The sequence below is a fragment of the Lissotriton helveticus genome, chromosome 12 (genome assembly GCF_964261635.1).
Source record: "Lissotriton helveticus chromosome 12, aLisHel1.1, whole genome shotgun sequence".
Lineage (NCBI taxonomy): Eukaryota > Metazoa > Chordata > Amphibia > Caudata > Salamandridae > Lissotriton > Lissotriton helveticus.
This window is the reverse complement of record NC_136073.1, coordinates 545,409,709-545,430,928: the sequence shown is the minus strand read 5'-3', so window position 1 is coordinate 545,430,928 and position 21,220 is coordinate 545,409,709. Positions and strand designations below refer to the sequence as shown.

At 47.7% G+C, this 21,220-nt stretch overlaps 1 protein-coding gene across 1 annotated transcript in view; it reads right to left on the bottom strand.

The window, feature by feature from the left end:
- The window catches only part of CMTM3 (CKLF like MARVEL transmembrane domain containing 3), a 100,667-nt gene extending 88,995 nt beyond the window's left edge, over nucleotides 1–11,672 (bottom strand). The window contains exon 1 of the mRNA XM_078669097.1: nucleotides 11,491–11,672. Within this exon, the coding sequence (XP_078525223.1) occupies nucleotides 11,491–11,595 (105 nt within the window). The 5' untranslated portion in view covers nucleotides 11,596–11,672. The remainder of the gene's footprint in view (nucleotides 1–11,490) is intronic.
- Nucleotides 11,673–21,220: the final 9,548 nt, after the last annotated feature.

The following is a 21,220-nucleotide window of genomic DNA, read 5'->3' as shown; positions in this document are numbered from 1 at the left end:
GATGTGGTGGACATGACTTTGGACAGACAGAGGGGACGAGGGGTCGCGGCTGTAGCCTCCCCTACACGGCTGAGTGCCATGATTGATGGTCTTGGATGGGTGGATGTATGGAGACATCTGCATGCGGAGAGGTGGGAATACACGTATGTTTCTGCTGTGCATGGCTCTCTCTCGCGCCTAGATTGTGTGTTTGTACCGGGGGCCTTCCTTGACAGGGTGCAGGGGGCGGCGATCCGGCCTCGCGGGCTGTCTGACCACTCCCCTGTGGCGGTTCAAATTGATCTCTGTAAGGCGCGCCAGCCGTTCCGGTGGAGGATGTCTACGTGGCACCTGCAGCGACCGGATTACTCCCAGCATCTGCGCGGGGCAATTGCCCACTACTGGCAGGACAACCTTACGGTGGGGATGGATGCAGTGACGGTATGGGAGGCTATGAAGCCCGCCTTGAGGAGTGTGGATATAGCCTGGTGCGCTTCTGCTCGCCGGACTCGACAGGAAAGTATTGTTACCGCTGCGGTGCAGGTGGAGGTGCTGGAGGCGCGACACAGGGAGGCGGCCGATGATGTGACACTGCGGCTGCTTTTACAGGCGCAACAGTCTTACTCCTCGGTCTTATTGGATGAGGCTCGCCAGGCGTGGCTGGCTACACGTAGTAGGGTGTATCAGTGGGGTGACAAGTCTTGCACCATGCTCCACAGGCTTTGTCAGCAGACTCTGCAACCGATCACCTTGCCAGGGCTTGTTGATGACGCGGGGGTGGCAATTACGGACCCCACGATCCTTGCGGCGAGATTTGCACGCTATTATGAGCATCAGTATGCCCCTCGGGAGAGCCTTTCCTCTGATGGCATTGAGGAATACCTCGCGGCGGTCCACCCACATGCGGTCTCCGATGACGTGCGTGACGCTTTGGAGCTCCCCCTGACGGCGGAGGAACTGGGCGACGCATTGGGCCAACTAAATGTGGGTAAAGCACCGGGGCCGAGCGGGTTCCCCAGCGAATTCTATCGGAAATTTCACCTGCAGCTCGGGCCACATTACAGGCGGGCGTTGGAACTGGCGCGGGAGCGTGGCAGCCTCCCCCCGGACTGGCGTCATGCCGAAATCGTGGTCTTTCAAAAGCCCGGTAGACCCCCTGAACGCCATGAGTCGTACCGTCCCATATCCCTTATTAATTTTGAAGCCAAGCTCCTGGCCAAGGCGCTCGCGAACCGCCTGCTTCCACATATCTCAGCCCTTGTCCACCCGGATCAGGCGGGCTTTATGCCGCACCGGGCGACGCGGCACAACATTCGGCGGGCTCAGGCCGCGCTGGACGCGATCGGGACAACCGGGGATCAAGCGGCACTGTTGTTGGCAGACATCGATAGTGCTTTTGACTCGGTCAGCTGGACCTATCTCTTTGCTCTTCTGCCGCTATTGAACTTGGGTCCAGTTTTCGTCTCCTATGTAAAATTGCTCTATACGGATGTCACCGCATCGGTGCGTGTTTCTGGGGCGGTCTCCGCGCGGTTTCTTGTGGCCAGGGGCACTCGGCAGGGATGTCCCCTCTCCCCGTACCTCTTCGCGCTGGCTATGGAACCTATGGCCGCCCGGGTGCGCCAGGACGCGCTTTATCGGGGCTTTGTGTGGGGGGCGGACCACTCGGACCGCATAGCCTTGTATGCAGATGACGTGCTCTTCTTTATGACTGATCTGCATCGTACGGGCCCTCGCGTTCTTGAGATAATGCATGAGTTTGGTCAGGCGTCGGGGCTCTTTCTTAACCCACGCAAGTCGACCCTGTGGGTGTTGGGGAGTGACTCGGTGCGCTGCCCGTGGGCTGCGTCCCTTCAGGTGGCGGTTGATGGCATGAAATACTTGGGCGTCTTCCTCTCGGCCTCGGCCACGGTGGCGTGGGATCGGAACATTCGGCCAGTGTGGGACAGGGTCCAGATGGACGTTAAGGCCTGGACGCGTATGCCCCTTAATATCTATGGTCGGTCGGCCATTTTCAAAATGGTAGCCCTACCTCGGCTCCTCTACCAACTGCAGAATCATCCACATAGAATCGACCCGCAATGGTTCCGTAGTGTCAACTCGGTGCTGGGTAGGTTTTTGTGGGCCGGGGGTGCCTCTAGGGTTGCGCTACGTACCTGCTTTCTCTCTACATACTGTGGCGGCTTGGCGTCCACGGATCTGTTGTCTTATTACCAGGCCTCCCACCTCCTAGTGCTCAACGAGTGGTGGTATGGGGACCGTAGTGATCCGGCCTATGCTCTGGAGCACTCGTTGATGGGTGGTGCCACGCTCCACACGTTGCTGTACTCGGCCAGACGGAGGAGGATGTTGCCGAGGGTCACTCAGGTGGTCTTTGCGGTCTGGCGGCAAGCTTTGCACCGTATGGGGTGGTGGGGCAGACTGACGGCCGAGACGCCATTGTGGCGTAATGGCTTGCTTCCGGCGCTGGCTTCCCTGTCCGGGTTTGACGGCTGGGACGCGATCGGGATTTCATCCCTCGGTCACGTTCTCACTGGAACTACACTTAAGTCCTTTCAGGACCTTAGTTCTGAATTTAATATGCCTAAGTCCCAATTCTTTCGGTACCTCCAGTTCCGCCATGCCCTCGGCCCTAGCCTGGTGGACTTGGAGCAACTCCCCGACTTCAGTCCCATCGAGGCAAAGCTGTTCATGGGCGACCTAGGCGACAAGAAGGTCTCTCAGATATATCGCTCCTTGGTTACACACTGCTCCCCCTCTCTCTCGACATTGAAGGCCTCCTGGGAGAATGATGTTGGCCCCTTGGATGATGATGACTGGCGCGAGGCCCTTAAATCCCCCCGGGGAGCTGCTATAGCCGTCCGTCTTAGATTCATTCAATTCAAATACCTTCACAGGGCCTATTATACTAGGGAACGGCTGTGGCGAGCGGGCCTTATAGCCGCTCCGGAGTGTCTGAGGTGCGGTGATGAGAGGGGGACGCTATTCCATACCGTGTGGTCCTGTGGGAGGCTGACCAGATTCTGGGCGGGGGTTTGCAACTGCCTTTCGGAGGTGTTGGGGTGGGACCTGCCCCGTACCCCTAGGCTGGGTCTCCTTCATGTCCTGGAGAATGTTGGGGGTAACACTTACAAACGTCACTTGCTGCTGTTGGGACTGGTGGTGGCCAAGCGAGATCTGGTCCAGGCCTGGAAGAGCGAACGTGCCCCCCCACTTAGTGCATGGAAAGCGGGACTGGACTTTCTTATGGGCCTAGAACTACCTGTTTTTGAAGCCAGAGGGTGTCCCCGGAAACATTACAAAATTTGGAAAAGATGGGCGGACTACAGGGGTCTGGCCCTTGATCCCCCGGCTGATATTGATGATGTGTTGCCCCCTGATGTGGACCCCGTACCTTAGACTGTTGGCTGACACCGCCTTTGCTTTCCGTCTCATGTTGCTACACTGTGAACACGTGCACTGTGTTAGGGTGGGATATGGGGTGGGTAGCTGGGGGGGGTGTTGAAGGGCGTTTTTGGGGATGGGTGGGATGGGAGGGGATTAGGGTATGTTTTTCTACAACTCTGGGTTCACTGCTATGCCTTTTACATGTCTGTTGTTGACAGTCTCCTCCTGACTGTGGAGGGCTGTACCGAATCTTGCTTAAACTCTCAATAAATACGGTTTTGAAAAGAAAAAAAAAAACTTGAGGCATTTAGAAACTGTTGGACTTTGTGCTGAGTCTTTAGTTTCTAGTTGTTGAAGAGTTCACTTATTCAGCTGTAACCTATCAGTTAAATATGGAGCCGCCTAGCTATCTCTTAAGTAACTACACCGAAGTTAGGTGTATACACACACACAAGTTCTTCAAAAACATTTTAAATGTGTATGCCTGAGGCGTTTCAACACAGGAGGTGGCTGGGCGAGGAGTGGAAGGAAAATAGCCATAGATATGATGACACCGTGACATCACTTCCTGTGACATCATCTCATAGGACATCATTGTACATTGGAGTCTGCTAATTAGCCCCCCCCCTTATCTTTTAGCATTTTTACTCGGTCCCCCAGGTCTCACCTGAGTCATCAGCCATCAAAACTTGTCTCTTCTCTCGTGATAAAATGGATAATAAAAATGTATTTTAACATATTGCCTAATCCCCACTGTGAATGTGGTGTCCTTCCAAAAAAACAAAAGAACAATAAATAAAGTGAAACGAAGTCCAAAACGGTCACGTTTAAACACAAATAACGAAAGGATGTGCCACTGGTGGGCACATTGTATTGAAATTGGTATAGCGCCTTTCCTTTTTCAGCGCGCGGCCTAAGAAATCCACCGCGGTCTCTGGTGCAGCGCTTGTGAGACTGCAAACGATCACAGGAACTGTCAGAGTAGAGCCGGGCAATGTTTCTGGACCTTTTCCACCAGGCTCACGTCGTGGGTGGTCCTCGTTTCTATAAACCGCACCACGGTGTACTTCACGCAGAGCCCGGGGGTGCCCAGGCTGTCCGATCTCTCAAGTGCTGCGGGCGCCAAGATGGGGCATGATTTGTATCCCTCTATTTCCATCACTGTCTTCTAATGCCCGCCGGTTTCTTTTGTCGCTCACCTCTATCTTTAGACGGTTTGCTGCCAGCGATCGCTGCCCACCGCAGCCGCCCTAAAATGGCCAGAGCTGATACGTTTAAACTGCATATCATATGCCTCACACCAGACACTTCACCCATGCCTAACTCTGTGGACATCTCTCTAAGTGAAAATTCCTAAGGAAGCAAGCACTGGGATTCTGGAGAACTGTAGGTCATACGCAGGGCTTTAAGTGGGAAGAAAAAACTGGGGGGGGGGGGTCTCTCAAAGGGGCGTGGCCAGGATAATTTAGAGCGCGGATTAAGTGGCTTAATAACAAGTAAAGAGTGTTCCCGTTTTTTGTTTTTTTAAAACATTTCCATCTGTATTGATCCATATTTATTTTTGGCCCATTTTATCTGTATTTATCCATATTTATTTTGGGTTTGGTGTATAGATGAAGTTGTAAAACTGTACATTTCCATATTTATTTAACTGATAGAGACACATTTATACTTTGTCTGTCGTGATCTAGCTATTTAAGCTGCCAAATATTATGTAACAATACATTCACTAAACATTAGCATTATAACACAAATGTATGCTGACGTATGCAATTATTTATAGAAATTTCATCCTGTTTTTTAATTTCCCATGCTGTCCAGCTGCTCAGCTGTTGAGCTACAATTCATGAAAGACAGCACAGAAATTTATTTAAAAGAGCACAATTTTCTGCATTTATTCACTTTTAAAAATAAATGTTTTCTGTCTGTATGAATCCGTAAAAACAGAAAACAGGGAGCCTTACATGTAAGCTAAAAAATCTGAGCTTAGCATGGTGTGCTGCCCGACTGGTATTTTGCTGTTTCTGTCATTGCATCCAGATATATGTTACAACAAGTAACATCATACCTACAACAAGTCAGGACTAATGGCTTTGTCAATGGTTGTTAGTTGCATAAGATAAATAAGCAGCAACTATGGCCTGTATAAAATATTGAAAACGCTTCCACTTAAAACCCTGGTGACACCACGACAATGTTGCTGCTCCTGACTTTCAAAAAGAGAAGGGGAATCCAGAGAAAATGACTCTCTTTAAAGGATTTCTCTTCCCCTACAACGCTCACCTGGCATGACGTCATACCGTAACTTCTCCACTAGTGAGAAGTGAGCAGTGAGAGCAGCTCACATCGATGTGCCTGCTGTCACTGCAGTCGGGAAAAAAACAGATCGCCGATGCCAGGACACAAAACAGAGCCCGATAGAGATCTATTTCGAGCCCCCCTTTAAACAAGCATTTACAATGCAACGGTCTCGCCTTTGCCAAAGTTAGAGCTATTGGCATTGTAAATGACAAACTTTTTATTTATGTGTTGGTTTTGAAAACAGAGAAATAAATGGCATTGTCATTTACAATGGCAATAGCTTAATCTTTCGCAAATGCGAGACCTATTGCATTTGCACGCACACACACACACACAGAGACACACAGAGCACCACACACACAGAGCCACACGCAGAGCCACACACACACACACGCAGAGCCACACACACACACACGCAGAGACACACACACACACAGAGCCACACACACACACAGAGCCACACACACACACAGAGCCACACACACACACAGAGCCACACACACACAGAACCACACACACACAGAGCCACACACACACACAGAGCCACACACACACACAGAGCCACACACACACACAGAGCCACACACACACACAGAGCCACACACACACATTGAGCCACACACACACACAGAGCCACACACACACACAGAGCCACACACACACACACACAGAGCCACACAGAGCCACACACACACAGAGCCACAAACCAGGTGGCTTTTGGTGGGTCCTATCTGCGTTGGCAATTATCACCCCACTCTCGGTATTCTTCCCCCGGGTGTTGTTTACTTTGCAGCAAATTCGGAAGAAGATGCAGGATGTGACTGTAGCCCTCATACTCCTCTTCACTTCCCTCGTACATATGTGCAGCTACTTTTACCACGTTTGGAACACCCCTCTAAACCTCTCATAACACCAAAAGTCATCCCTCATAGGCCACTGCCTACCAATCACTCCCAACGAATAAAGGGGCCTCCTACTCGTTCTACCAAAAGTGCTTTGAGGTCATGCTGGGGTATGAGGCGCTATGCCAAGGCTACAATTCAATACATCATACCAAACGAGAAGGGTTACACAGAAGAAAATATAATGAAAAGGGAATGAACAGTGAAGGATAAAAGCAAGAAAGTACAAAAGGGAGCGAGATAAGTAAGGACGGTGAGAAACAAGGACAGGAACTATGGGTGCGGACAAAAAAATAAGAAATCGAGAAAAAAGTGAGAAAGAAAAATAAACACTCGGAAGATAGATTGAAGAGGGTTGGGTCATGTTTTTTTTTTAAAGTTGTGATCAGGGTGATAGAAGAGCTGGATAGAAGAGCTGAGAGGCTCAGGGTGGCATTAAGGAAGGGAGCTGGGGCAGCTGGAGGGTAAACCAGGCAGGAGCAAGTATGTCAGAGACTAATAGAGACCATTGGAGGGATGAGAAAGGATCAGCAAAGGGGCAGATGAAGGAGGTATTCGAGTCAGAGGGCAGCAGGACAGGGGCGTAAATATGTCGGATTCATGGTGCGTGTAAGGGTAGATGGAGAGGCAGGAGAAATGTAAATGTAAATGTAAATGTAGGTGTACTTATATAGCGCAAACCTGTCACCCAAAGGGCATCCTGGCGCTTGCTTAGGGAACCCGTCCTAGTATTCCCCTGTGAGAAACCCCGGCAGGGTGTCCACAAGGTGAAAGCCAGGCATCCCGCCGCGAGGGGCCGTAGTGGAGATTAAGCAAGCTATTGCCCAGAGTTGCAGAGTGTGTCCCCGTGATTCGAGTAGGCACCGGAGCGAGAATTGTCGAGTCCGTGGAATTTTTTAGCCCGAGACCCGCCGAGGCGGGGAATCGAACCCTGGTCCACGGTCGATCTCAGCTTCCGGGTCTGTCGCCTCTAACCACTGAGCCACGCTCAGAAGGGCAATTAGAGGAACAGATATGGGGCAGTGGGGATAGAGTGTAAAGAAATTACGCTTAATGGAGTGGATGAGGTTCGCGGTCAAGGGCGGGCTGGGGCAGGTACAGATGCAAGAGAAGAGGCAGTTAGAGGAACAGATGGGGCAGAGACTGGAGAGACTGACACTGGGGTAGATGAGGGCAGGCACTGCCGGGGTCAAAGGCAGACCGTAGGGTTGGGGCAGGTATGGATGCAAGAGAAGGGGCAGTTTGAGGGAATTTAAGGAAGAGATGGGACAGAAAGTGATGCAGCACATAGTAGAGAGAACGGACACTCACTGGGGTAGATGCGGGCAGTTACTGGCGGGGTCAAGGGCAAACCGAAGGGCTGAGGCAGGTACAGATGCATGAGAAGGGGCAGTTAGTGGAACAAATGGGGAAGAGAGTGGAGAGACTGACACTGGAGTAGATGAGGGCAGGCACTTGGGGGGTCCAGGGCAGAGCGGTGGTTGGAGCTGGTAGGGATGCAAGAGAAGGGATAGTTAGAGGGAACTTTGGTGAGCAGATGGAGCACAGAGTGGAGAGAACTGACACTCACTGGGGTAGATGCGGGCAGGCACTGGCCGAGTCATGGGCAGACAGTAGGGTTGGGGCAGGTTCTCCCCCTCTCACAACTCTCGTCTTAACTCCCAAAATACCTTCAACTCTGAAGAAACACAGCTCTTAGTAGGCCACCCTCCTGTGATCCTAGTCTTAGCCTCTGCCAACACCAGATCGTCTTCCTGCGCTTGACTCCATTCTTCTGGTGAAATTACACTTGTTCTCTCACTCAAACAGGCCCCACTGAATTGTTCAAATATCCCCATCTTGTACTTCTGTCCAAGGAAGAGGCAATCTGTTAAAAACAATCTGCTACATTATTACAAACTCCAGTCATGTACTGGACACTCACCACTACGCAATTAAGGTGTCATGCATTTAGGTTGGCGAGGACAGAGGTGACTCAGGGAAAGCAGATCTCTTTGGAGGAAGGTCCTGCTCCTCTCCACATGGGATGGGTGACCCGAAATAGAAAAAAACCTCTTGCACTTTTGCCTGGTGTGTGGGGAAGTCGAAGCGCCCCGCCGGCGAGGTCGCCGGGATTTCTAGCTGCGCACTTCTTTCTCTTGCAACTTTGTTTCCAGCCGCCATGACCACCGCCGTTGTGACGTCAACGCCTGCCAGCACCAACTAGATCTGGGAGCCAGTGCGCACCAATAGCTTCTTCGGTTCTAACGTCCCTGGGGAAGCGCCAGACACCCGTGCCTCCTGCTCCCTCCACGTCTCGGGAGCAACATTCCCCGGTCTGTAAGCACCGACCCCGGTGAGCACGGCCCCACCCCGCTCACTCACCCCCACTACAGCCAGAGAGGGACCTCGGTTCGCTGCGAAAGAGTGTAAGTTCCGTGCAGTGGCCTGTCATTGGCTGGAGCTTCTTGCTCGCGCCCCTCCTCCTCCGAGCTTTGCCTCTCGCAGTGTCAATGTCTCCTCCTGCCACAGAGAATTGGGGCTGAGAGCGGAGATTGAGGCAAGCTGCTCCCGTGTTCGCGGCAGCTAGGGCAGAGGGAAGGGGGGGTGCGAGAGCGGGAGGAGGAGAGCTGCGGCAGAGGGAAGGGGGGGAGGTGAGCGGAGCCGAACAACTCCGGAAAGACCACCACGTTTCTCCGAGGCCCAGCAGAAATGCCTCGGAGAAACACAGCGTCATTTTGGGATTCGGGGGCGTGTTTTTCTTTCTCTCCTCTTCCCATTGGCTGGAAGATAAAAATCCAGCCAATGGGAAGAGGAGAGAAAGAAAGTAAAAAACACACCCCCGAATCCCAAAAGACGGGGCTTAAAGAGAGTGATGCCCCTCTCCTCCAATGGCTGGCCTCCGTTTTGGAAACCAGCCAATGGAGAAGAGGGGCGGGTTCAAGCCCCACTCTGCAAAACATCAGTTCTCCCCAGCGAGACTGCGCAAGCACAGCCTCCGCTAGGCGGAGACCTAAAAACTGCTGGTATTCAGCACCAGCGAGACCCGGCCCACTTAAAGCCCTGGTCATACGTACAAGGGACTGTGCCACTGGAACGTCACTTTTTTCGGCGTCCCATTGGCGCTATGCCCTGCACCATATTTACAAAGAAACGTTAAACTAACTTGCGCTTTGAAATATGCTACCCTTTCACACAGGTATCTGCATAAAAGGGGCGTGCAATGGGTGCAGATGTGGGCGTTCCACCGCAACACCCATTGTTTTTGATGCTGCTCTAGATTCACAAGGAGGTGTAAATCTGAGGCAGAGCCAAAAACCGAACTCCATGTAAAAGCAGACGCTAGATTGGTGCAACACGGAGAAATACTTTTCTTACTCCTCATTTTTGCTTTTTCCGTCTAAGCTGGAGGAGCAAAACACCATTAAAGATTGTTTTTGGGCAGGAAGTGTCCCTTCCTGCCCAAAACAATCATTAAATAATGACGATTCGCTACTTGTACACATAGAAGTAGCAAATCACCATTACTGGTTGTTTATGTGCAGGAAGGAGGGACACCTTCCTGCAAAATAAACAATCATCTCTGCAACGCAGGCACCCTTGCACTATGGTGAAATGACGCCTGTGTTGCCGCTAGGCAGTTATTTTTTGCACCAGTGCTAGGGAAAACACAGGACACACGGGTGCGCCGGATTTTTGTAAATACTGTGCATTCATGCGTTTTGAAAATGAGCGGCGTTGCAAAATTTACCGCAGCATTGCACTGCACCATTTCCTTATACATTTTGCCGTGAGTTAGCGCCACAAAAGTGAAAAGTCTTTAATCCACCTCCAGACACTCCCTGGCCCCGTATTTCAATCATGCAGCTTCTATCTCATCCCTGCTTTCTTTCTTTGTCACTGTGTCAGCCTTTCTCCTCCTCTATCTTTCCCACTTTCAGGGTTTTCTCTCTCTTGCTCTGGGTCAAAGTCTAATGAGGAAAAGTGAGTGCCGGTGGGCCCCACCTGCAACCACCGGCTCAAATTAAGCCCTCTCCCACTCGCTTTTCAACAGGAGATTAAATGTGAAAAGAAGAAACTTCAGAATGGAACAATGAATGAGTAAAAGGACTCTCAGTAAATAGACACCGAATACAGAAAGAGACCCTCTCTAAGGGGGCACTGATTATGTGGAGATGGCACTCTCTGAGGGGGACCAGATGTGCCCCCGGCGCACGGGCTACTTCCGAATAAGGTAAGAATAAGGGCAGAATCACTGTGTACATGCGCATAGGGGGACTATCTTCCGAAATTGGAAAGCACGCCGAGTGTGCGCGAAGGGGTACTCCAAGGAAAGGGGGGATATGTGAAGAGGACACTTTCTGAGATGGAGACACCGAGTCAGTGAAAGGGCCCCCCTAAGAGACATTGATTAGGTAAAGGAGCACCTCCCTTAGGCTCAGAATGAGAGAAGGAGCAACTACAAAAGAAACGAGGACACTGAATAAATGAAAGGAGCGCCCTCACGCACAGAGAACCCGCAAGAAGGTACAGTCAACAAGGGGCCCTCTTTATATGCCGCACTGGAACTGCAGGTTAAACAGCACCCGCAAGCCTCCTCGGCACCCCACACGCCCAGCATATCGGCTCCAGGGCCGGTTCTCTTGCATGACACCTTCACCAAGTGATGGCTTTTTAGCCAAAAGCACTCTGCATAACGGGACCTTTGATTACAGCTGTAAAGGTGAAACCACAAGCCCCAGAATGCAGCACGGCGTTGGCTAAAAGTAAGAACTTGATGAAGGGGTCACACGAGAGGTAAGTTTAACTCATCTCACAGTTGGAACTAACTCCAGATCTCGCCTCCCTACCCCGGATCTTACACCCCCGCATTCAGTGGGCACCAAACCCACCCGGAGCTATCCCGGAGCAGACCCCCGCCCCCAGCCTCAGCCCCGCTCACCGCTTCCCCCAGCAGGAGTTGGCCCTTGCGGGAGGTCAGGAACTCTCTGCTGGGAAGTAGGACCCGCAGGCCGGGCTGCGGGGCGGCTGCTTCGGGGTCCCCCATCGCCCCGACTCCGTGAGATCGACCGCAGCCCAAGGAGGCTTCCTTCCGAGCAGGGCTGCGGGGGAAGCGGAAATGGTGACACTACGGAAATGTGAACAACTTGCAATATGTGCAGATCTGGACATGGAGGGAGGGGGGGAGCCTCGCCTCTCTCCCTCCGCCCGGGAGTGTGGCATCCGCTCAACATGTGGCCGTATCAGCAGCATCAGCCTCAGGCACCAGCTGTGGCGGGCGCGCCAGGGTCACGCAGGGGGTAGTAGTGCTCGCTCACGGGGGGCTTATTTACAAGACTCTTGCGCCGCCGGTGCGTCACTTTTAATATGGAAAAAAGTGACGCACCGGCGGCGCAAGGGGTGTTTACATGGAGACACCAGCGTGGCGATGTGCACGGGTCCCTCGGCGTGTAAGCCCCTTGCGCCACTTTTGCGTCACTTTTCCCATGTTAAAAGTGACGCAAAAGTGGCGCAAGAGGCTTGTAAATCTGCCCTTAAGGGACTTATTTACAAGTCCTTTGTGCCACAGGTACGCCACTTTTTCCCATTTGAAAAGTGACACACAGGCGGCATAAGAGGCTTGTAAATAAGCCTGTGGGTGTTTAATTGGAGACACCATTGTACCGATGTGCACGCGTCTCTCGGCGTGCAAAACATTAAGGGGCAGATTTACATGCCCTTTGCGCCGCTTTTCCCATATTAAAATTGGCGCAAAAGTGGTGCCAGGTGCTTGTAATTCTGCCCTTAAGGGGCTTATTTACAAGCCCCATGCGCCACATGTACGTCACTTTTCCCATATAAAAAATTACGCAAAAGTGGCGCAAGGGGCTTGTAAATAAGCCCCTAAGCGTGTGCATAGGGTCACTGAGTGGAGTCTAAGCAGTGATAGCTTTCGAAACCTATCCCATACAGAGCCCAGGGCTGAGGCTTCATTTGACGCCGTGATGCGTTCTGGGAGTTGAAGTCTGGCTTGGCTTCGTTGAAACACTTGACCTCATACATCTATTGCCCGAGGTTTGTTCCTGGAACGCACCTGGGCACTCTCTTGTACAGGAGGTTTGAGAGCGAAGCTCTCTTTGATAAGCAGTCTCACTGGGGTGCGCATGGCATCAATGAATAGCGTGTTTTGAGCCACACAGCCACACCCGAGGGATCTCTCGAGGCTTACAGGGGTGTCACTGAGTGTATATTGGGATCGCTCCAGTGCGCTCAGGAACATCAGCTATCAGTAGGGCTTTATGTTTGGTTGCTTGTATGTTTATGTTTATGTTTGGTTGCTTGTAAAGCGCTCGAATGCCGAAGCGTCTTGGCGCTGAGGTGTAAGAGCAGAAAAAAAGAATAATGACGAGGCCTATGTGGCTGTAAAAAGCCAGGTTTTTAGACTCTTCCTAAAAAGCTCGAGATTAGGCTGGAGTCTCATAGACTAAGGCAGTTTGTTCCAAAGCTTGGCTGCGCAGTATGTTAAAGCTCGGCCTCCCCCATCTGGCCCGGTTAATCTTCGCAGTTTTAATGAGACCTTGACTAGCCGATCTAAGAGCACGTGAGGGAACGTATGGTATAAAAAGTGTTTGAAGATCAGCTGCACTACCCCCCCGTTAATCGCCTTGTGTACCAGAGTTAGAGATTTAAATTCAATGCGCTGTTTGATGGGCAGCCAGTGAAGTGATCTGATTGCAGCTGAGGTTGGCTGTCCTCTGTGCAACCCCAGGAGAAGCCTGGCTGCCTCATTCTGTAGGGACTGCAATTTTTGCAGTTGAAATTCATCAATTCCCCAAAAAAGTGCATTAGAATAATCCAGTTTTGACAGGAAAAGAGCTACCATCACTGTTTTTTGGAGCTCTTTGGGTATGAAAGGGAAGATTTTTCTCAAAATTTTTCAAAGGAAAAAACATGAAGAAATAAGGCTATTCACCTGCTCACCGAAATTTAGTTATCAAAGATAATCCCTACATTTCTGACCTTTCCTACTGGGCGGGGGCACTCTCCGGCCTCCGACGGCCACCAGGCTTTGAGTGGGTCCCGTGTCCTGCTGGGTCTTCGTAATTAAACCTGACTTTAAAACGGGATCCATACTGGGCCCTGCATTCATGGCCTTTACTTTACAGGCCAAAACACTGATCGATTTCTCAGCAGTGATGTAAACACCCATAATGCAACCCGTCAGCCATTCAGTCCCTGATTGCACTGTACAGGTTTTGCTTCATCCTGCATTCCCTAAGATTATTTGCTTTTTCCAGATGTTGTGCGTCTGTAGAATTTTTTCAAGAAACGTAAGACTTGTGCAGAGCAGACTGAAAACCGAGAAGCCTCCAGAAGACTGGGTGAGGCTGGGTTGTGAGAGGGGAGGGGGTTATAAAGAACACTCCGGTATAAACACGTACCCGGATGATGCTCCTGCACACACATCTGCCTGTGACCTCGGTGACACAGATGGATAAGTTCCACAAAGGCACACCTGAGGCTATATCATGGTGTCCACAGGCTGCAAAAGAAGTCAGTTTTACAAAAAGCCATCAAGGTGCAACATCAGTCACACAGGAGTAAACACTGAGTCACCCTGATGTAAAAATGTTTACTCATGAGTACTTCGAGTCATTTAAACTATACATGTGTTTCTTCAGGTGTGCACGGGTCACTACAAACACAGCAAGCATTGGTAATGCATCGATTTCGCCTATGTTATGATTAAAGAGCTGTTTTAATCAATTATCATCCGAGAGAAGGAAAGAGCTCCCTGACAGATTACACAGGAGTGGAAAGGATGTGGCACAGTGGCCAGAGCTGCTGACTGGAGAGCTGGGGATCCCAGTTCGAGTCGCGGCGGGCCGTGCAACATCCCATGATTCTATGCAAATCACTTAATCTCTCCTGGTGATAAATTGTTATATAAATATGCTGCAAGAGTAAAAGCCGAAACTTTATGAAAATATAGTTCCACCAAAGCGGAAGTTAACAGTATTTTGGCGGCGGGAAACTGATAAGGGAAGCAGACGAGGAACAAGCATTGGTAAATGCAGGAAAATATACTACAACCAATAGAAATGGAGGAAATGTAAGTGGCACGCACAGGAACCAATGAGAAGTCAGGAAAGAGAGGAGGAGGGATGTAAGTCCCTTTTAAGTTTATATTAAAACAATAGATTTCTCATGCTGTGCAGGCGAAACCATAAAAGGTGCAGTGGCGATGGTGCTTGTCCCCTCTTTGGGTGTAAGCCTAAATCCTAGGATCTGCAGACATGCCAATCATATAGGATGATGAGGTCTTCCCACATTTTGTGGCATGCTTCATCATCGGAAATCTCCTCCCACCCTGGTATGATTGTACTATCAGGGCAGACTCAACCTGAGTAAGAGGGAGTTCTTCATAAACAATTAAGAGGATAATAGTGGGATCCAGATAAATATAAAAATATCTTGAGGTATTAACTTTCTTCGTTGGTACCCTAGGTATGATTAAAAGAAGATGGATGGATGATGGTTACAATTGTCAGTTCCTCCAATTATAACCAACATGTTTCTTCCGGTCTTAGTGACAAAAACTGATCAGGGGCATTCTCCATGGCTCAAGGAATCCCTGCTTCTATAACTATCTATTACAGACATTTGTGGAGAAAAGGGGTTCTTAACTCCACAAGTAATAATAATAGAAAACCTAGGGGAAATAACATGTACATTTACCTGCATGTGTTATGCGTAAAGATAAGTCATTTTTTATCATGCATTGCGCATTCATAGTCGTACACCAACATCATAGTGGCACACTGGCGACACTGCACAGGAAACCACAAGCACTGTATTCACGGCTAGTGAGAGGTAAGTGGACACACTCATATGTTCTATGATTTACCCTAACTTTGAGCTCTTCAAGCTTCATAGTATGGTTGGAGAGTGGCATCCTCTGTAGGCAAACACTTGATTAATAAGAGTTTCAACAAGGAAAAGTTAGAGGGAGTGCATTAATCATTCTTCACAACCGAAGCATCTTACGCTAATTAGTGAGACATCAGTTTGCAATCATCATTCATCTAAAATGTTAGTAGGTAGTGGTAATGATTCCATGTCCCGCAAGAAATATTATTGATGGTAGTGGGGCACTCCTACATAGTATCTAGTAATAACTGCATGCACAACACAAACTTGATGATCATCGCACGCAATCAGCATGCTCAATTTTTGTGATTTGGAATCGTTACTTCATGATTGTATTAAAGCGTTGCCCAGGAACTCTCTGGTTTCAGTCTTGCATATAATAAGAAGACCTACAACCATCAAAAGCAGTTGTCAAAAAAGGAGGGAGGCACTGGATGTATAATGCCTTAGGCATACCCTGTTCAAAATGCACCTTTTTTAGGCATCGTTAGAAGGTACTTCGTCAAGAAGCATAAGGTACTTCGTCAAGAAGCGTACCAGACTTGTGAACCTACTTCGTCTCCGTGCATCCAGTCATGATGGTCTGACCAAAGTGAGACACTGGAGTGATTAAGAAAGCTTGCGTTGTTGGGGGTGTCCCACATGATCCCATGCTTCATCAGAAACTCATCAATATGGCCTGGTGGGAATTGTAGTGTGGTAGGACTTCCGTTTTTGGCGTTACAGTATAATCATTGCATAATACATCTTCTTAACAATAAATTAAAGAGAACTTAAAACCTTTAAAAAATAAGGGATACAAGTATTTTTTTGTGGGTGAGGAGACGTGTAAATAAATATATTATTTCTAAGGAAATGTGTTCAAAATAAATTGCTTTAAGCCATAACAAGAAGATCATAAAGTGCAAGGAAGCATAGTAACCTCAACTGGATCAGCACCAGACAAGATCTAACTTGTTAAGGGGAGTTTTTCCATTCATATATTTGCATACTCTTGGATGCTAAAGTCCTCCTACTAGGAAAAACCAAAGGAAATGATAGACGGAGCGTTGACAATACAAACACTCACCCCCAGTCAACTGATCTGGGTTTAATCCATCACCGTTCTTTAGCCCACTCTGCCACCCCAGTTCAGACATGGCTATATGCAAATCAGTCTGACCCTGTGCCTCATGGGAACAGTCCAGCCCGAACTGCCAAGCCATGTCTTCCCTGGACCGGAAACAAGCTACGAGGACCGGTTTCTGGCATTTCAGCCGTCTTCAGCCCGGCTTGCTTGAATCCAGTGGCAAAGTGAGCAAGGGACTCACGTCTGAGCATACCCTGCCAACTTATGGCGAACAAAGAAAAACTCCCTGATCTTTATTGTCACCCTCTAAATGCTGAAATTATAGGTCAAAGGGAATTATGGGGTTTGTGTTCCATCTGATTTTTTTTCTTTGCCTCATAGAGATACTTTTGCCAGATGACAGTAACATATTCAGTTGTTATGTTGTAGTCTAAGGTGTGATCATGGAATATCATAATTCAGACCTCTAATCCATTAATGCATTCCATATATCCAGCGCTGTTCAAAGAACAGGATTGACAGTGTCATATCTCTATGTAGTGGTTTAAGCTTTTCACTAATGGGCCACTGCAAGTCTTTCTCCATGTTTTTTTGCCCCCAAAAATACTTGGTCAATTGGGTAGTCTTTTTTTTGCAAACTATACTGCTTCAATGTTCAACTAATTCTGATGCATAATATTCTAGTTGTCGTGTGTGTGTGTGTGTGTGTGTGTGTGTGTGTGTGTGTGTGTATATATATATATATATATATCTGCAGGGACACAAATTGACACAAACAACATTGGTAGAATAGTAGTTGGTAAACTGTTTAAGTTTCCATGGGGTGGCTAGACTACACTCAAGTTCAGTGGTGTTGTAAGTGAGGCAACATGCGTTGCACTTACCACACAAATGATGTCCTGTGATACAAGCCCCATTCTTTAAGGTCATTTGATAATTTCTGTCCTCGTAGGCGGGTGTGCACAAGGATGTCGCTTAGACTTCGTCCTTTCCTAAAAGAAAATAGTGGGGTTTTTTTTCTAATGAGATGTTTCCTGATGTGAGGATACACCAAGGCTTATTCACAATTTTTTCAAAAAGTTTGAACTTGGACTAGATGTAGTCACACAAATCAAGCTAGCAGTTTCTTTCTTGGCATGAGTTTCTAATAATTGTTCCTTGTTCAGAGCCCGTCTCTTCCCCCTCATGATATGCTCAGGGTAATGTTTCTCTTGTAAGTTTGTAGTAAGTTCCTTAGAATGTTTATTATAACGGTCTACACAAGTACAGCTATGTCTAATATGTAGGAATTGGCCGACTAGGAGATTTTCTCTGAGTGAACAGGGGTGGAAGCTTTTAAACCTAAGTAGGTTATTCCAAACGGTTGGTTTGTAAAAAACCTCGGATTTCAGACCGCCCCCTTCTACATGAATTTTCAGATTGAGAAAGGCTAATTACTTATTACTAATAGTGGTGGTGAATTTCAGGAAAGGATCAAGGGAGTTAAGCCATTCTGAAACTGTTATTGCTTCATTACTTATTCCACTCCAAATCCAGAGAACCTCGTCAATGTATCTTTTACAAATAAGGATGTGTTCTCTCACAGTATGCTCATTGTTGTAGATATATTTGGACTTAAAACCATGAAAATACAGGCACACTGAACTGGGAGCAAAAGTGCTTCCCATGGATGTGCTGTGTGTTTGTAATAAGAACTCTCCCTCAAACTCAAAATAGTTGCGAGTTATGGCCATGTGTGCACAGTCCAATATACATTTTCGAGGCATCATGTGATCCCAACAGGATGTCAGGTGGAGGTTATCAATTATTTAAAAATTTCCTCCTCTGGGATACTAGTGTAAAAGGACTCTACATTCATACTAATCAGAAACTCATTGTCAGAACTAAAGTTTGCATCCTTCAGTCGATTTAGCACATCCTTAGTGTCTTTAGTTAGGATGGCGTCTAGGATACCAGAGGTCTAAAAAAAAACAGTTGCAGAATTGTAACAGGGGTTCTACACAAGGGTGTTTATTTTTATGTCCCTGGGGAGTATGTAGAAATATGGAAAACGTGGTTCATTTTGAATCAAATCTTTTGCTTATTGAACATGGAAGTGTATTGAATTGATACATTAAAATCATTGGACATTCGATGCCCTTCCGAAGTGTTAAGTGTGAGCGTTATCATGTTTGGATTGTGCATGCAGTAAATATCAGAGATTACGTATGAGTTCTCCACCAACCACCAATGATATTTAAGGCAGAACACAGAATCATTATCACTGTATAGGAAGGTGGAACATTATGTGGTCGGAGGGTTAGACTTCACCATGTAATACTAACATGACACCCCAAAGATGGTCCTTGGATTCACACTAATAAATCCTTAGCTCAGTCCTGCTAGTGTGGCAAAGAGCAGCCAGGCTTTACTAGAGGAACATGTATTGAATATTTCAGAGTACCAACAAGGGCGATAAGTAATCAACACAACCGTAGAGCAATCTGACACCACTTTATAAAAATAGTGTGTTTTTATCTTAATTTAAACGAACACGAAGGAGCCCGCTTGAGCTCCCATAAAACTGCACATATCATTGTGACCTCCTTCCCCCTTCTACTCTTCGCAATATATACTACTGAACAAGGAGCTTACCGTGACATATGTTCTGTCTCCTGTCATGGTGAAATCCTTGTTCAGCAGTATGGCATGAAGAATATATAGATTGAGAAGAGTAGAAGGGGGAAGGAGATCATGATGGTATGGGATAGTTTAATGGGAGGTTCATATGGGTCTGTCGTGCAATCGGGTACGTTATAAAAGCTTCGGTTCAAAAACAGTTATGTAAACAGAATTGCATGGGTTCCGAAGAAAGCGTTGTTCAGACAGTGAGTCGATTACATTTACATTAAGCAAATCAATGAAGTTGTATTATTAAGTAAATAACGCTGATGGTGGTTTCGCATGAATTCATTATTTTTTTTAATGTTTTATTGCAGATGCCCCTGAAGAAGGGAAGTGTCCCGAAATGCATTGGGTCTTTTTAAATAAAGGGGTGACATGTGGAAACATTGGTGTTCTCATCGCTTATGTGCAAATCCAAGCATGGTACCAAAATGAATAAAATTAATTGAAGCAAGTGAAAAACGGTGACAAAAATAGACAAAGAATTTGAGAAATAGATAAAAAAGGAGTTAAAAAAAGAGAATTTGATTGATTTGATTCATTCAGCCGTAGATGTGACTGTGCAGTTTGTATGGGAGCTCAAGCGGGCTCCTTCGTGTTTGTTTAAACTGTAGCGCAGTGAGGCGGAGTGCGAAACAAATTTGCACACCTTTTTGCGCTGAAGATTCAAACTTGACAAGCATGGAGTACTAGCTGTGCATTTCACCACCTACCTTTGCACATTTATCTTAATTTAGACACCAAACTGAATGTGATAGGATACATATAACCGGAGCTATATATTTTTGAAGCAATATACTTGTGGTTGTGCTGAAGTGTGCTTGTATGTTGAGGTAATTGTCCAGTGTTAATCCGAGTGATTTTGTTGACTCGATAACAGGTTTGCAGTTGAGGGCATTAAGGTTTTGTAATCCATCCACAACTTGGGTGTCTCTCCCTACACATGTCTAACAGGCCAAGGCCCTGCATCAATACCCTCAGTTGGCCAGTCATAGGGGGTTTTGTGTTTTCTCGTAGGGGCTCACGATCTAACGTCCCATAAAGCACACAATTACAATATCCAATCAGTATCATGTCAGTGGCCAGAAATGGGGCGGCGTCTGTCGCCACGTCAGTGAAGAAGTAAGGACAGTCCAGATTAGAAGCATAGATATTCACAAAGCAGACTTCCCACCCATCCAGGACTCCAAACAAAACAACAAATCAACCCTCAGAGTCCAGCACATGTCCCCTGTGCTGAAACGGTACCCCCCGGTGCCACCCATATCATTACACGAACCCATTTGTACAGGTTGCTAAGACTCCGGTCAAAAGTTCATACACCAAAAGCCAGTTTGCACCAACAAAGCTTTGCTCTGCAAATATACAAATGCATTTGAAAACTCAAACCAATAGCAGACCCCTTTCAAACAGTCAATCTTTAACCAATAACTGTACAACAAACAAAGAAAGCTCCTCATAACCAAACCTACTGACCATAAGCCACCAAAAGCATGTCTGATTTTTGGCACACTCCTTTCTTTGCCCTTTGATTTAACAGCATGATTTTTCTGAATATTACTCATTCTGCTACACACTCCTGTTGTGACTGTCATCCCCATACTACATTATGTTTTGCCTCTGGATTTTGGGACACAGCTTTAGCCAGTAGGCTAGAGAATATGCCATACACTGTTGTATTGACAGAGAGCTTGGATTTTCCCAGTTGAACATCATGTGGTATGGTCCACAGAGCTTTGAAGTGTCATCAATTGTTACCAATAGCTGAAAGCATTTTAGATTATGAGCACCCAGACCTCGTGATAGCGCACTGTGGTGGCAATGACCTAGGCACAATCACAGGGGTTGGACTTGAAATCCAAATGAAGGAGACCTTCTGTCAGTTAATGTCTCTCTTCCCTCATACAGCCTCTGCATATTCCAACATATGTCAAAGGCAAACGTGGCAATGGCTATAACAATTTTCTCCTATGCTAGAGAAATCCTGGAGACATGTTCATTAAGCAATTTCTGCATTTCTCCGTGACCA